The following is a 13776-nucleotide window of genomic DNA, read 5'->3' as shown; positions in this document are numbered from 1 at the left end:
CCTGGTGTCAGTGGATGTGCCATTCCACATCACACCTTAATAGCCTTGCTGATCATATGCGTAATTATATTGGTTGATCCACTGGTACATCCAGTGGGACTACCAGAGTTGTCATAGGATCATGTGTAAGGTGGGTAGAACAGTGGGTAAAGGGAGAAATAAGTTGTGGTCATTGGGGTTACCAGGTGAAGGCCTACCTTCTTCCAGCCACTGGGGCAAGACAAGGTGTGCCTCTACCATGCTGCTAGTTTGTAGGTCACTTGCTCTCTGTTTTTGTGTGTTAATATGGAAGTATTGAGCACCTTCTAAATTTTAAACTTACTTACTTCTAGCTACTGTGAATAAGTTACATTGTCTTTGTAAGTGATAAAAGTTCTCATGAAGTAGCCACATAATGTTTCCAGTTTGGAAGAATCTTTATATTCTCTTGCCTTTATTTATTAACATTTTATGGTTTTGTTTTGTTCATTTCGATTGATGACATAATTTATGTTCTATGTATTTCAATTTATTTATGTTTGTGCACTGTTCTGCGTATCAATCAAAATAAGCTTTTAATTTATATCTAAAAACACAGATGATGTGACTTACCGAACGAAAGTGCTGGCAGGTCGATACACACACAAACAAACACAAACATACACACAAAATTCAAGCTTTCGCAACAAACTGTTGCCTCATCAGGAAAGAGGGAAGGAGAGGGAAAGACGAAAGGATGTGGGTTTTAAGGGAGAGGGTAAGGAGTCATTCCAATCCCGGGAGCGGAAAGACTTACCTTAGGAGGAAAAAAGGACAGGTATACACGCGCGCGCACACACACACACACACACACACACACACACACACACACACACATATATCCATCCGCACATACACAGACACAAGCAGACATTTTAATTTGGAATTTATGTGCTGTTGCTTTTTATTGTCAGTCTCTATTACAGTTTCTCTCCATAGAGTGCAAAATACTTTCAGCAGCAAAGGAGAAAGAGCCAATACAAAACATAAATCATGAATAATTGTATTATGTGTCCCATATTTGGCTATATTTGAATTACTCTAAGAAGAAGGAAGATAAGAATTCCACATCAAGCTTGATAGATCACACACTGACAGCCAATTCTAATGTTTTGTGCCAGCAGAATTAGTATGGTGGGGAATATGGGTTGCATGTCACAATCTTTACCAATAATGTCAGCTTTCTCAAAATAAATCTATTACTACTTAAAGTAGCTCTTCACTTATTTTCACAAGGCTGAGGTCACCCCATTCTAATTGTCCTATTAAGGAATAATATTTGGCAGTATTAGAAATCACTCCCAGAATCTCTGAGTGCTAGTTGGGCAATCACAGTTCAGCAATAGGTGCGGACAGAATATCTTTTGGAATTTCAGAACCAGTTACAAAAGATATTGTGTGTGAACTTTCAGTTTTTGAAAGACAGTAAGATATTGCTTTGCAACTGCTTTCATGAAAACACTTGCCCTTAGTGACAGCTCTAAGGTTACTGAGATCTTTGTCCTTCCTGTCAGCATAGTATCACATACAATGTAATATATTTGTTACAGTATGATATGCATGGCAGAATCTTGACGTGTGATTCATGTTTTAGTGAAGGAGTGATGCAAGAGTGTTATGGAAAACTTCTTGGGAAATATCCAGCAACAATCTCCAAAATACATAGCCGTTTTATAGACTATGTAGAAACAGAATTTAAGGAGAAAATTGATGAACTTGTAATTGAAGAAAATGTAAATGAAAAATTTCTACAACTTCAAAAGCTGGAAGAAGACATCTCACCAGGAAATGTGAAATGGTGAGTGATAAATATTTGTAGTGAGTAAATATGTTGAATCGAAGCTTCAAATTGGTATATATCAGTTATTACTATGAATAGATTAAATACGGAAAGGTTGATTGCTGGTTATCTGATTTAAAATGTTTGCTTTTGTGTGTAACTTTAAAATTAGATTGGTCAGTACTTAATTTCAGCAGAGGTCATTCCATGAACAATGACCCAGGGATTCCAGATTGGCCATGTTCCATGTTGTTGAAATTTGTACAGAACATACGTAAGGAACCAGCGTGAACTTCTGCAAAGTTTCAGCTCCATCTGAACCTTGGTGTTGGTGCTAGAGATGCTTACACAATAGCCAATTTTTTCAAAGCTACAAACACAGAAAAGTTTTGTTTGGCAAGCCATTATTCCTTGCATAATAGAGCTAATAACATGCAACTTTCCACCCTGGCACAACTTTTTGTGCAGGAAACACAAATAACATAAATGGAAATGATAAAGCAATATACATGGCATAATCTCTCTAAGTTTGCAGAATAACTTTGTTGTGACAGATTTTCCCCATATCCTAACAAGGATCCTGTACTGAGCAAAAGGCACTGAAAACAATTATTTGTCAGTGCGTTGTCTGTTCGCGTGTCATAAAATTAAAAAATATTGAAATAAGGAAGTGCAAGATGATCAGTAAAACACTTGCAGCTTTGAAAATGTTTAAAATTCTTTGTCATGTAACAGTGTCTTTTGTGACGGCTCCCAAACCCAAGGTCCCTGGCAGTACTTTTGGGGCAGCCACCACAAATTGTATAAAGCGTGGGTAGTGTTGGCCGAAAAATAGTTAATGACAAGAATTGCACCTGCTAGAATGAAGAGATAACATATCTTTATTTCTGACGAAACGTGCACCATCAATACGAGTCCAAGTAATATCCAAGAGTAATCCGTGTACTGAGCCTAGTCGAATACAATAGCTAATATCACACTGCAATGGCTCCGCTATAAACTCCTCGAAAGGCTAGCAATAGACAATCGACAATAGACTGTCTGTCTCGGGGCAGCGCTCCTCCTTATATGCAAAAGGCAGAGGGTGCTGCGGACCCGAGCTCAGCCATGGTGCGACCTCTTCCGTCGGTGGTAACGCCCTGAGACGCCGACGGCCGTGACAGGAACTGTGGCCAGCAATGTCACGATCAGGGTGCGCATGCATGAGTTGGTTGGTTGGTTGGTTGGTTGGTTGGGTCCGTGGATACAACAGTGTCAAAGTCGATGAAGTCCTAAAAGCTGTAAAAGAATTTTCTTTAGAAGAACTACTGCTGCTTCAGTGACAGATGGGTTTATATTCTCATGAAATTGAGCAGATTTGCTCTCATCATGAACTATGGGTACATTTTTTAAAAAAAATTCACATTGTAACCATTTTGCCATAAAGAATCATAAAATATAAAAGTTTGTGCTTATTTGGTTTGGGAATATCTGATCAACTATAGTATACGACAAGGCCAGATATACACCAGGCCAAAAACAGTGGTCATCATGCAGAATAGATTTTTCTACAAGAAAAAAAAAAAAGAACAAAAAATCCACATACATTATTCCTTACCAAACGCGAAGTTAATAAGACAAATATTTCTGAAGATCTGATTACAAGCTTATCAGCTGTTGCAATATTGCCATTGATATTTAACTAATTGTTTCAAGAGATAATTGTTATGCAAAGTGAAATATGCATGAGGTTGAAGATAGAAAATTGTAACAATTGGCACACTTGACCATAACAAATTGTAGCTTAATAGTGCAAGCAAACAATGTCTCAATTGTTTAGATTACAACAAACTGGTCAGATAATTCTAGAAAAAGATGAATAAATCCTATTATCAAGAAAAAAAATTACATGACCATAATTCCTCTGAGCTTGTCCATCAGAAAGTCAACAAAGAATTATTTGTTTCAGAAGGAATGATGAAATCAGCAAGGAAGTTTTAAGATGGAAAAAGGAACTTTAAACACATCCAAAAAGCTAGTGTGGTAACAAGCTTTCAGAAAACAGAAGGAAAAAGATATATAATTTTCTGAAGAGTGAGAATTTAGTGGAATTTGGACTGTTTCCATTTGAGTATCTTGTTTAAGTTTGAAACAAGACTCTTAGTTTGACAGTATTTGATACAAAGCAGCCAAATACAGTGCCCATCATGCCCCCCCCCCCCAAAAAAAAAAAAATCGCAAAGAAAAAAAAAGCCTTGTTTAAGTCTGAAACTGTGTCTTAATCTTTTTAGACTCTGATGACGCTCCAACAATAGCAGACAAAATGTTTCGCACAGAACTACGCCTTGGACTGTGGTGTAACGCCCATAAAATGGTATTCACCAAGAATGCAAATATTGGCCGTGGAAACCTACATTGGAGAACAAGTTCATAAGCGAAATTACTTGCAACTGAGTAGTTTGAAAGAAATATGTGTTGGTTTTTTTTCTTTTTTAAGTTCTGTTATTTGTGGTTTTTTAAAGTTCTTTGGCTTGCGTCTCAAGTGGTGAATGAGTGGAGATAAAGTAGGTTCACACTCAGTTTGTGTGTGGTCAACACATCACAATGGAAAACTAATGTCGACACATAGCCCATTAAAAAGCTATAAAGTGTTACACAGCAAAATTATGTGTGGTTTGGAATCCAAAGACTTCATGCTTCAACACTGTGAAGAAAGTCCAGGAAAAAATCTCGAAAATGCATTGGAGCTTGAAAATATGTATCCTGAAAAGTAACTCAATTCAAATTATGTATTCACACTGACTAAGACACACTTGGAGCCATATGACTGGCAATATTAGAATTTATTGTAGAACTGTTGATAAAAATGTTGGCTCTCCCTAACCATCATTACATTACTAAGCACCAAAACAAGCATTTGTAACTGACTAAAGACAGCATCAAACTGGGTGAGTTGATTATATAGATGGAACTGTGCAGAAAACTAATCCTTTATTTTTAGATATACAGTTCAAAGACTTCATTGGGCGAATAGCCAAGTATAATAAAAAGTATCAAATACTGTAAAATCAGTGCAGCATCATAAAAATAGCCATGCATGTCTTTTATGGTTGAACTAATCGAGCTGCTTAAATTCACTATCACACAAATGGAGGATATTCATTATTTTACTGATTGTTGCCCTGCACAACACAAACATTTTAAGGACTGTTTCAATCTGTTTTATTTTCAGACTAGAATAGAGTTTTTTTTTATTATTATTATTATTTTTTTTTTTTTTAAAGCAAGCCGTTGCAAATCACTGAGTGATGAAGTTTATGGTATAGTTATATAGTGGCACAAGCTAGCCTTTAATATCCAGTAGAAATTTTTGTCTCAGAAATTTATTTAAATGGCATGAAGAAAATGTATAGTAGTCCAAGGATCATGACCTTTTTGGGCCAATAGATAAAACAAGACAGTTTATTTTTTGTGAAATTTCAAAAAAACACAAAGATGCTCAAATCAGTTAATCCTCAGGAAGCCGCTAGAAGAATTTTCTAGATTCCAGATTCCTGAACAGCAAATAATTTCAAAATTCAGCTCAAAATCTAACAATGCTGAGAAGACAATATAATTTGCAAGTACCAACCATTAAATGTGACCTGTTGAGTTGCAGACAGGCTCAACGGAAAGACTTTTTTCCCAGTGTGTCTATTGCGAAGCAAACTTAGTTTGCATTCATAAACTGTTCTCAGTCATCATGCAATTTCATGCCATACCAAGCATATGAAAGCATATCACTAAATATTGATGCAGACAACACATGGTATATGATTGATTGAATTTTTATGCAGCCTTCTGGACTCTGACACACATGCAATGTTGTAGTCATTTTACAAGGGTTTTCACCAGCCTGTAAAAATAAACGTTGTGAAGCTGAACCGGTGGAGTACAGTTGGAGGAATTACTGCACGTTGGCAGACCCTCTCCATCCTAAAAAGTTTAATTATACAAATCACATTTTGTTTGCACTTCTCATGAACTGAGGAGCAAAAACAAATTGTTCTTCTCCCACATGTGGCCTCAAGATGTTGGTTATAAAATTCTTGTATTATGATGGTCTGAGTTTGAAGGACTTTGAAGGCGTTATTGTAATGTTTTTGTATTTTCACGCATACTCATCAACTGATTTTTTTCAGTCTTGCTCCAAATGTACCAGTGGTCTCTTGAAAGTAAACAAAGACCATTGGTAGTGATTTTCCAGACAAGATGACAGCATATTGTGCAGTGTACGAATGTGTCACCTGTTTCATGCCCTTTGGCTGCACAATAACTACCATTCTTCATAGAGTTTGCACAGTCATAATAAATCAGTTGTCAGAATTACATGGGAATCAGGGGGAAAAAATAAGATATCAGCAGTGTGACTTGATCTAGAAACCCCATCCTTACGAAAAGAAGCTCTTACTTGCTCAGCTATGGGCTCCTCGAATACTCATGAGCACACAAAGTACATAAGCATACCTAAAATTTTCAACCTCAGTTTTCTCTAAAATGGTTGAGAGTTGCGTCTTCCTGTTTACATATGTTGAAGTCTAATTCGTGCCCTGTGCATTGTGTCAGTATGAATCAGATTGGTGAGGAGGAAGTTCATACACTTGCGTTGTCAGTGGTGCTAACAATTCCTTAATTTTGTAACGAGCAGAAAGACAATAGAGAATGATCGTGTTTCCAGAACCTTTTACTTTCTTGTTAAAATATGGAGAAAATTTGTAAAACAAAATTTTTTAAGAAGTTTAATGAGAGATTTTGCCATAGGCTTGGCTTCCTGTCCTTCATTTTTATTTCTGTGTTCTGTTCAGAGAGTTGTGCCATGGTAGCAAGTTGCAAGATCTTAGTTCTTTAGGTCAGGAACAAAGGCAAGTCACCAAATGTGAGGATTTTTTTTTGCATGTGTCCAGTTACAAGGAAATTGACACTTATGAAAATGCTCAAACAGCAGCACTGAGTTACAGATGGAGTTGAATGTTGGCAGAAGTTCATGCAGGACCTTTAGGTAGAGTAATACAAATTTCAACAATATCGAAGATGGGTGAGCTGAGTGGATCTTCCAGATTAGATCAGTTGATAGAGAATGGCCCAGAGGCTTAACTCGCAATTCTGATCATGTAAATGCTCACAATAGAAAGAACTATATGTACCTTCTAGATTGCATATCTTTGCCTTTCTAGATTGCATATCTTTGCCTTCCTCAGACCTTTGAAGTGGCGCATGCAACCAGTTAGACGGATCTACAGATTAATGTAGACTCCGGACAATGCTGCAGCTCAGCACTTTTTACATTAACAAAGATTTTCAGAGGTGAAAGAAATGGTAAATTACAGATAAAAATCCTGGGACTGACGGGATTGAAACCATACCTTTGATCCATATTCTGCCACTTAAACACTGAGCCACAGTGTGAAGGAAAGATGGATTAACAGAGGAAGAAAAATATAAAGTTGAAAGGTTAATGCTGTTAAGGATAGAAAGAAATGTAAAAAGTGAGAGTAATTTCACATGTTGCCTAGTTGTTAGTTTCTTACAGTTTGCAAGTTGTATTGGTGAATATTTTACTGGATGGGTGCATGAAACAGATAACACTGTCAGCACAAAGTACAGTATGGTATGGGCTGACGGTGGCTTGACAACAAACTTGGGAACAGAACCCTACAACAGGAAATGAAAACTTGCCATGCCAGTCAGTACCAAAGGGGACACTAAGGGCAGTAAATTGAAAACTCCCAAATATTGAAAAAGAAAAAAAGTGGTACATCATCAGTCACTCATACAATTTGCAAGAACATTTGTACTGTGAGATATAAAAAATTCCACGTAAGTCTAATATTTGTATTCAACACATCTTTATTTAGCAGTTATGCAGAGAGTTCACAGTAGCCCATGTAAATTTCAATAAGTGCTTTGTTTGAAGTATTGGATAAAAACAATGTCTGAGTAATATAAGAGGATGAGAAATCGGAACTGTTTTTCTCCTAATAAACCTAATTGGAATAACCTGAAAGTTATTCTCATAAATATCAGTGTAAACACACTAGCACTTGCCAGACTTTGTTGTTAGTATACTTTACAGAAGTAGCTGATAGTGTTTGCTTCTGTCTGTTGTATACTAACTTCAGTCCTTCAACATCTCTGTAGGCCATCCTTTAGGATAGAGTTTATGGAACATGATGTGTGAATGAATGGAGTTAATGTACAGAATTATCTACTAGGGTAGTGCACCTTAGTTAAATTTAGTATTTATTCAGCAGTCACGTTCAGGAAGTATAACGTTGATAAAAATATATTTTCAGAAATCTTTTTAAAGATCGTGGAATTGTTACATTGATTTTCTCCTTAATCATTTTCGTTTCTGTGAATGCAAATCATTTTATCTTAACTGTGCTTACACAGTCATAATAGAAAACCCAAAAACAGTTCTCATGAACATTTTGCCTCCTTCTCTTGAGTTTGAATAGAGTTATGTCCTGTGGGGCAAAGCTATTTAACAAGCTCCCACCTAACTTAAAGCAAGAACTCTACCAACTTAGCTACCCAAGCACGACTCATGCCCCGTTCTCACAACTTTACATCTGCCAGTACCTTGTCTCCTACCTTCCAAACTTTACAGAAGCGAAACTTGCAGAACTAGCACTCCTGAAAGAAAGGGTATTGCGGAGACACGGCTTAGCCACAGCCTAGGGAATGTTTCCAGAATGAGATTTTCACTCTGCAGTGGAGTGTGTGCTGATATGAAACTTCCTGGCAGATTAAAACTGTGTGCCGGACCGAGACTCGAACTCGGGACCTTTGACTTTCAGGAGTGCTAGTTCTGCAAGGTTCGCAGGAGAGCTTCTGTAAAGTTTGGAAGGTAGGAAATGAGGTACTGGCAGATGTAAAGCTGTGAGGACGGGGCGTGAGACGTGCTTGGGTAGCTCAGTTGGTAGAGCACTTGCCCGCGAAAGGCAAAGGTCCCGAGTTCGAGTCTCGGTCCGGCACACAGTTTTAATCTGCCAGGAAGTTTCATATCGGCGCACACTCCGCTGCTGAGTGAAAATCTCATTCTGTTGAAGCAAGAAGTTAGAAATTCTAACTATTTCAAAAGAAAACTTGCAACTTGTGCACCTACATTCTCCTGGATGGACACACAATGCAGGTCAGCATGTGGACTGTGGTGGAGGTTGTCAGGTAGGGTAGGTAGAGGAAGAAAGAGACAGGAAGCAGGGGGACAGGCAGCTAGCATCTTGGAGGGAGGCAAAAGATGTGCAGGCTGTTAATGTGGGAGTAGCAGGTGCACTGGCTAGGCACATGACACGTGCATACTGGATCTGGTAAGATGTGGTACACAGTGATGATGTGGAACTGCAGATTGGGAGGAGTTCATAGGGCAAAGGAAGGAGAAACCATTGGTTAGAGGGTAGTGTACTACGGTTTAGTGGCTATTGACACCAGGAGGATTATGGAAGTTAAGTATGTGTTGTAAGGATAACTCCCATCTACACACTACAGGAAAGCTGGTTCTGGAAGGAAGGATCTAGGTGGCAGAATTTGTGGCGCAGCCATCAAACTTGAGCAGCATGTTTTGCCACAGGAGGCCAACTTTGTTCTTGCCCACAGTTTGACGGTGGCCATTCATTCTGATGGGTTGCTGGTTGGTGGTCCAATACCAACATAAAAAGCTGTTAGTGATTCCAGCAGAGTTGGTATATATCATGGTTCCTTTCGCAGGTGGCCTTGCTTCGATGGGACAGTGTAAGCCTGTGACAGGATTGGATCAGAAAGTACTGGGTGGCTGGATTGGACAAACCTTGCACCTGGGTTTTCACAGGGATATTATCCCTGTGGCAAGGGGATGGGAGTGGGATTGGCATAGGTATGGACCAGGATGTTGTGTAGGTTGGATGAGTGACGGTATATCTCTTTAGGATGGGTGGGAAGGATCTTGGACAGGATGTCACCCATTTCTGATGGATAATAAAAAGCTCTGGTACCACAAGGCCCCAGCCCTTGCAGTGCTACTTACCTTTCCTTGCTTCAGGTCTATCTTTCTGCTATTCTATTTTCCTCTCTTCTTTTCCACTAAAAGGTATTCTTGGTGGTGATTGTGCTGGAATCTGGTTTGTGATTTTGCGCACTCATTTTCTTTTTTCCCAGCATGTTACAGCATCTCATCCTTAATTATATGTTCCACTTGTTGGGTTTGATGTGGTACACCTTTTTCAATTTTTACAGACGTGTGGATTGTGCAGGGAAGTCACCGTCTGTGGCATATATTCCACCTTTTGTGCTTCTTTCTCTTTGTGCCCATCCTTTATTGCAAAGATACTATGTGCAAAACCCAACATGGCAGCCATTTCTTTGGGTGGGTGGGGCAAGGGGCATCAAGTACCTGCACGGTGGTAGCCTCCTGACCATGCAGGGATCACTCTGTTGGTGCCCGAGCTAGAAACTTCCCGTGCAAGCCAAGGAGTATGTGTTCAAAATGGCTGGAGCATGGGGACTCTGGGCAGTGGTTTACTGACCAACTAACCATTGCTGTGGCTGTGGCATTCTCCCTGTTTGGAGTGGGTGGTACCATGATGGAAGATTCACACATGAAATGAAATACACTTTCTTCTGTTGGTGGCTGCAAGGCACCAGCAGTCTCTTCAGATGAGAAAAATTATTATAATGCAGAGAGACATGACCGTACGAAATTTCCTTCCCTGACTACATAATGGGAAGAGGAACAAGCCATATATGGGGGAGTGCGAAACTCTTCATCCAATACTTGGTATGTACTGACTCAGTGAGCAGTCTCCAGGCTATTGACCAGCACTATTCTTGCCATCCTTTGGTGTTCAGTATTGATGACCTTGCTGGCCTTCGTCATGCTGCCTGCTTACTTGTCTTTCTTTGGGTTCCAAGTCATGTGGGGATCCCAGGGAATGAATTGGCCAACTGTTTGGCTAGAGGAGCACTTACTCACTCCCTATTCGCTTTGTCGATTCCAAGTGCAGAATTGCATGTGTCCCTGAGATCTCTGCTCCCTCAGAAATGAAATCAAATCTAGTGGGCTACTGCCGCATCTAGTAAACTCCACACAATGGAGGAGTCTACTGCAGCATGGTGCTCTTCTGCTTTTCCCAGAAGGAATCCACAGTCCTATGTCATCTCTGCATTAATCATACCAGGTGAACCCATAGTTTTATTTTGTGTAATGAGTCAGTTCCACATTTTGGTTGTGGACCCTTATAGACGGTAGCTCATATTTTGATGGAATGCTCCCTCCTTTCGGGTTCTCCATGCTGACTACGGGCTTCTGGTCTCATTGCCTCTAATACTGGCGGACAACTCAGGATGATAGACTTGGTTCTCAGTTTTGTCTATGAAAGTGGTTTTTATCATCAATTATAAGGTATTAATCTACCTCTGGAGCAAGGGGCAGGGTGGTTGGGGATGGAGCGTCTCAAGCTTTATGCTTGGCCTGAGGGTTCCCTGCCCTACCTCCTTGACCAGGCTATTCTTTTATCCCTGTTTTATTCTGGACCTCAATCTGAGATCGACCTAGGATGCCGAATTGTACTACAGTAAGAACTTTCTCTTTCCTCCATCAGGGGCTCTGATTTTCTATTTCACCTAAGAACTGTGAATCGTTCACTTGTGTGTTAGGATTGAAAGTGTTCTTTCATTGTAACCTATGGACAAACTTTTTATGTGCTGTCATAGCCACCTCGTAATGACCATTACATAAAAGTGGCGAAGAAGAACGATCATCCATGTGCATCTTTTCTTTCATGGATACTTCTCTCAATGTTATGATCATGGCTGCTCCCGCACTGGAACTCTTGTTCCTGCAACTTTGCCAGTTATGGGGTCTGCAGCTGCTGCGTCTCACCCAGGGCATCACTCACTTGACTCCACACTGTTTAGTGGCAATGCCCCCATGTGCTATGGACAGGACAGCACAACTTCTGTGTCATGCACGGCACTTTCTGCACACCACTAAGGTTTTCTCATGGTACCCACCTGTATGGATGCCCCTCCTGCTCAGGACTCAGTGCAGATGCTACTGCTTCCTCCGGAGTTCAACATTGCTTTTGATTAGCGGCCTGCCTTTCTAGCAGGGCTGAACCACATTCTCCACGTCTCTGAAATTCTGTCTGTTTCCTTCCTTTTGCATCCAGCTCCTCTGCCTCTGTCAGCACCACCTCTAGCACTGTTTACCTTTATTCCAATGCCCTCTCTTGCTCTACTGCATTTTCAGACTATGATCCCCTCATTTGCTCTTATGTGTCCTCACACTTCAATATCCTCTCTTTCTCTCACCCACCCTCAAACTCCACCACTGGCCCATGTACAGTACGCCGCAAGCCTATATGCTATCAGCCCATTCCAAGCTTCCCTATCTATTGGACTCTGTCCTTCAACCCCTGTGCCCTCGGCATCCGACGACTCCATGACCTTCCCTTCTTTGTCTGATGGTGACATAGTTCTGGTCTTTTCCAACTCTGTTGATCCAAGTGTGTCACCTTCTGACATGTCACGCTTCATTCTGCCTTCCTTTCTGCCTTCGTCCCCTCCCGGGCCTCCTCCCTTCTGCACGAGGGTCACACCTATCTCATACATTTGTCCTCTTCTCTGACAGGTGGCTCCGTGGCATGCCTTGCATCTGCACCTGCCTGGTGCCACCCCAGCGTATTTGTTGATACCAATTATCTCCTGCAGCCTTGTGGGCCTCCTGCTTTGAACTGGGTGGTGGTTGCATTCACGGGACATCCCCTAGACTTCTCTGCACATCCTGGTCAATGGTAGTTGAAGTTTCACCACAAGGCCTGGCTGTGCTTGATTTTGTTGCCTTTGACTTTGTCTGCCTCTTGCTCATTCGTCCTGCTGTTCTGCATGGTGGCTACCCTCCACCAGTCTTACCCCACGGTGCCATGCCACTTCCTCTGGATGATGCAGCCTTGGTCAGCTTTCCTTTGGAGGACACCTCCATGCCCAGATCTTTACAACATGCTGGCAATGAGGTGTCTGTCAACTTTCCTCGGACACCTATCGTTGCACCAGACCTCACCTGCTGCTCACTTCATGGTCCCACCACAGCCCGACACTGCTTTCATCCTCATATTCCTTTGTCACAAGGACACAGCTGTGGTCGGCCTCCCCTATGAGGACGGTGTATCACGTCAACTGACACCGAGATCCCACCTATGTTCATTTCCTACGCACACCACTGTGCTGCTATGCTCCCCACTGCACTCCTCTGTGCTGCTATGTAGACCACTGGACTCCTGCGTCCTCCCTCACACAAGACTGTGCATGTTCACACATTCATTATAACCTTCCTCACCTGTGGCTGCCTTCGCAATTGGTGCTGGGCCCGCATCTCTGTGTAGCATTGCTCCACCTTTCGCCTGATCTGACACCTATTTCTGAACGGGTCTTCTGATTTCCTTATGTGCCTCATTGATGCATGTGTCTTCTTCTGTGCCTCCTTCATGCACCAGTTTTTCTTTTCCTTTTCTTCACATATTCCAATAAATTCCTCATGCATCATGAACATCACAGCCCCAAGGCTTCTTGTCTCTGGCCATGGATCTCTTCTATGCCCTTTGGGCCCCTTGCATGTTCACGACCATTCTTAGCTTTTTGGTGCCTGTGTCGTGACTACCAACCGAGGTCCCTTCTTCGCCCTCCTGCGCATCTTCCTCTTCCTTCTGGCCATTGTGCCTAACGACTTCACATCTCTTTTTACAGGGTGATGGATGTAATATGTGGCCACTCGCCAAATATGACAACAAAATACATCTGCAGCTGGCAGGTTGCCATAACCCTAGGCATTCTGTGTCGAAGCCAGACACACATGCAATCCCAGTTCTGGTAGTGTGCACCTCTCTGTGTATCTGTGATATGACATCAGTAACACATCTCTCTGTGTACATGCCAAAGGACAACAGTGACATAAAATCTTTCTGCGTACAGCGCAGATGCTAGCAGCC

General features: G+C 41.2%; 1 protein-coding gene across 2 annotated transcripts in view; it reads left to right on the top strand.

The window, feature by feature from the left end:
• LOC126262672 (uncharacterized) overlaps window positions 1-13776 on the top strand; it is a 69962-nt gene that overhangs the window by 29773 nt on the left and 26413 nt on the right. For both annotated transcript variants that reach the window (XM_049959446.1, XM_049959445.1), the window contains exon 2: window positions 1613-1816. In XM_049959446.1, the coding sequence (XP_049815403.1) occupies window positions 1613-1816 (204 nt within the window). The remainder of the gene's footprint in view (window positions 1-1612; window positions 1817-13776) is intronic.

The sequence above is a fragment of the Schistocerca nitens genome, chromosome 6 (assembly GCF_023898315.1).
Source record: "Schistocerca nitens isolate TAMUIC-IGC-003100 chromosome 6, iqSchNite1.1, whole genome shotgun sequence".
Taxonomy (NCBI): Eukaryota; Metazoa; Arthropoda; class Insecta; order Orthoptera; family Acrididae; genus Schistocerca; species Schistocerca nitens.
Note: the sequence above shows the minus strand (reverse complement) of the source record. Positions and strands in the feature narration are given on the sequence as shown.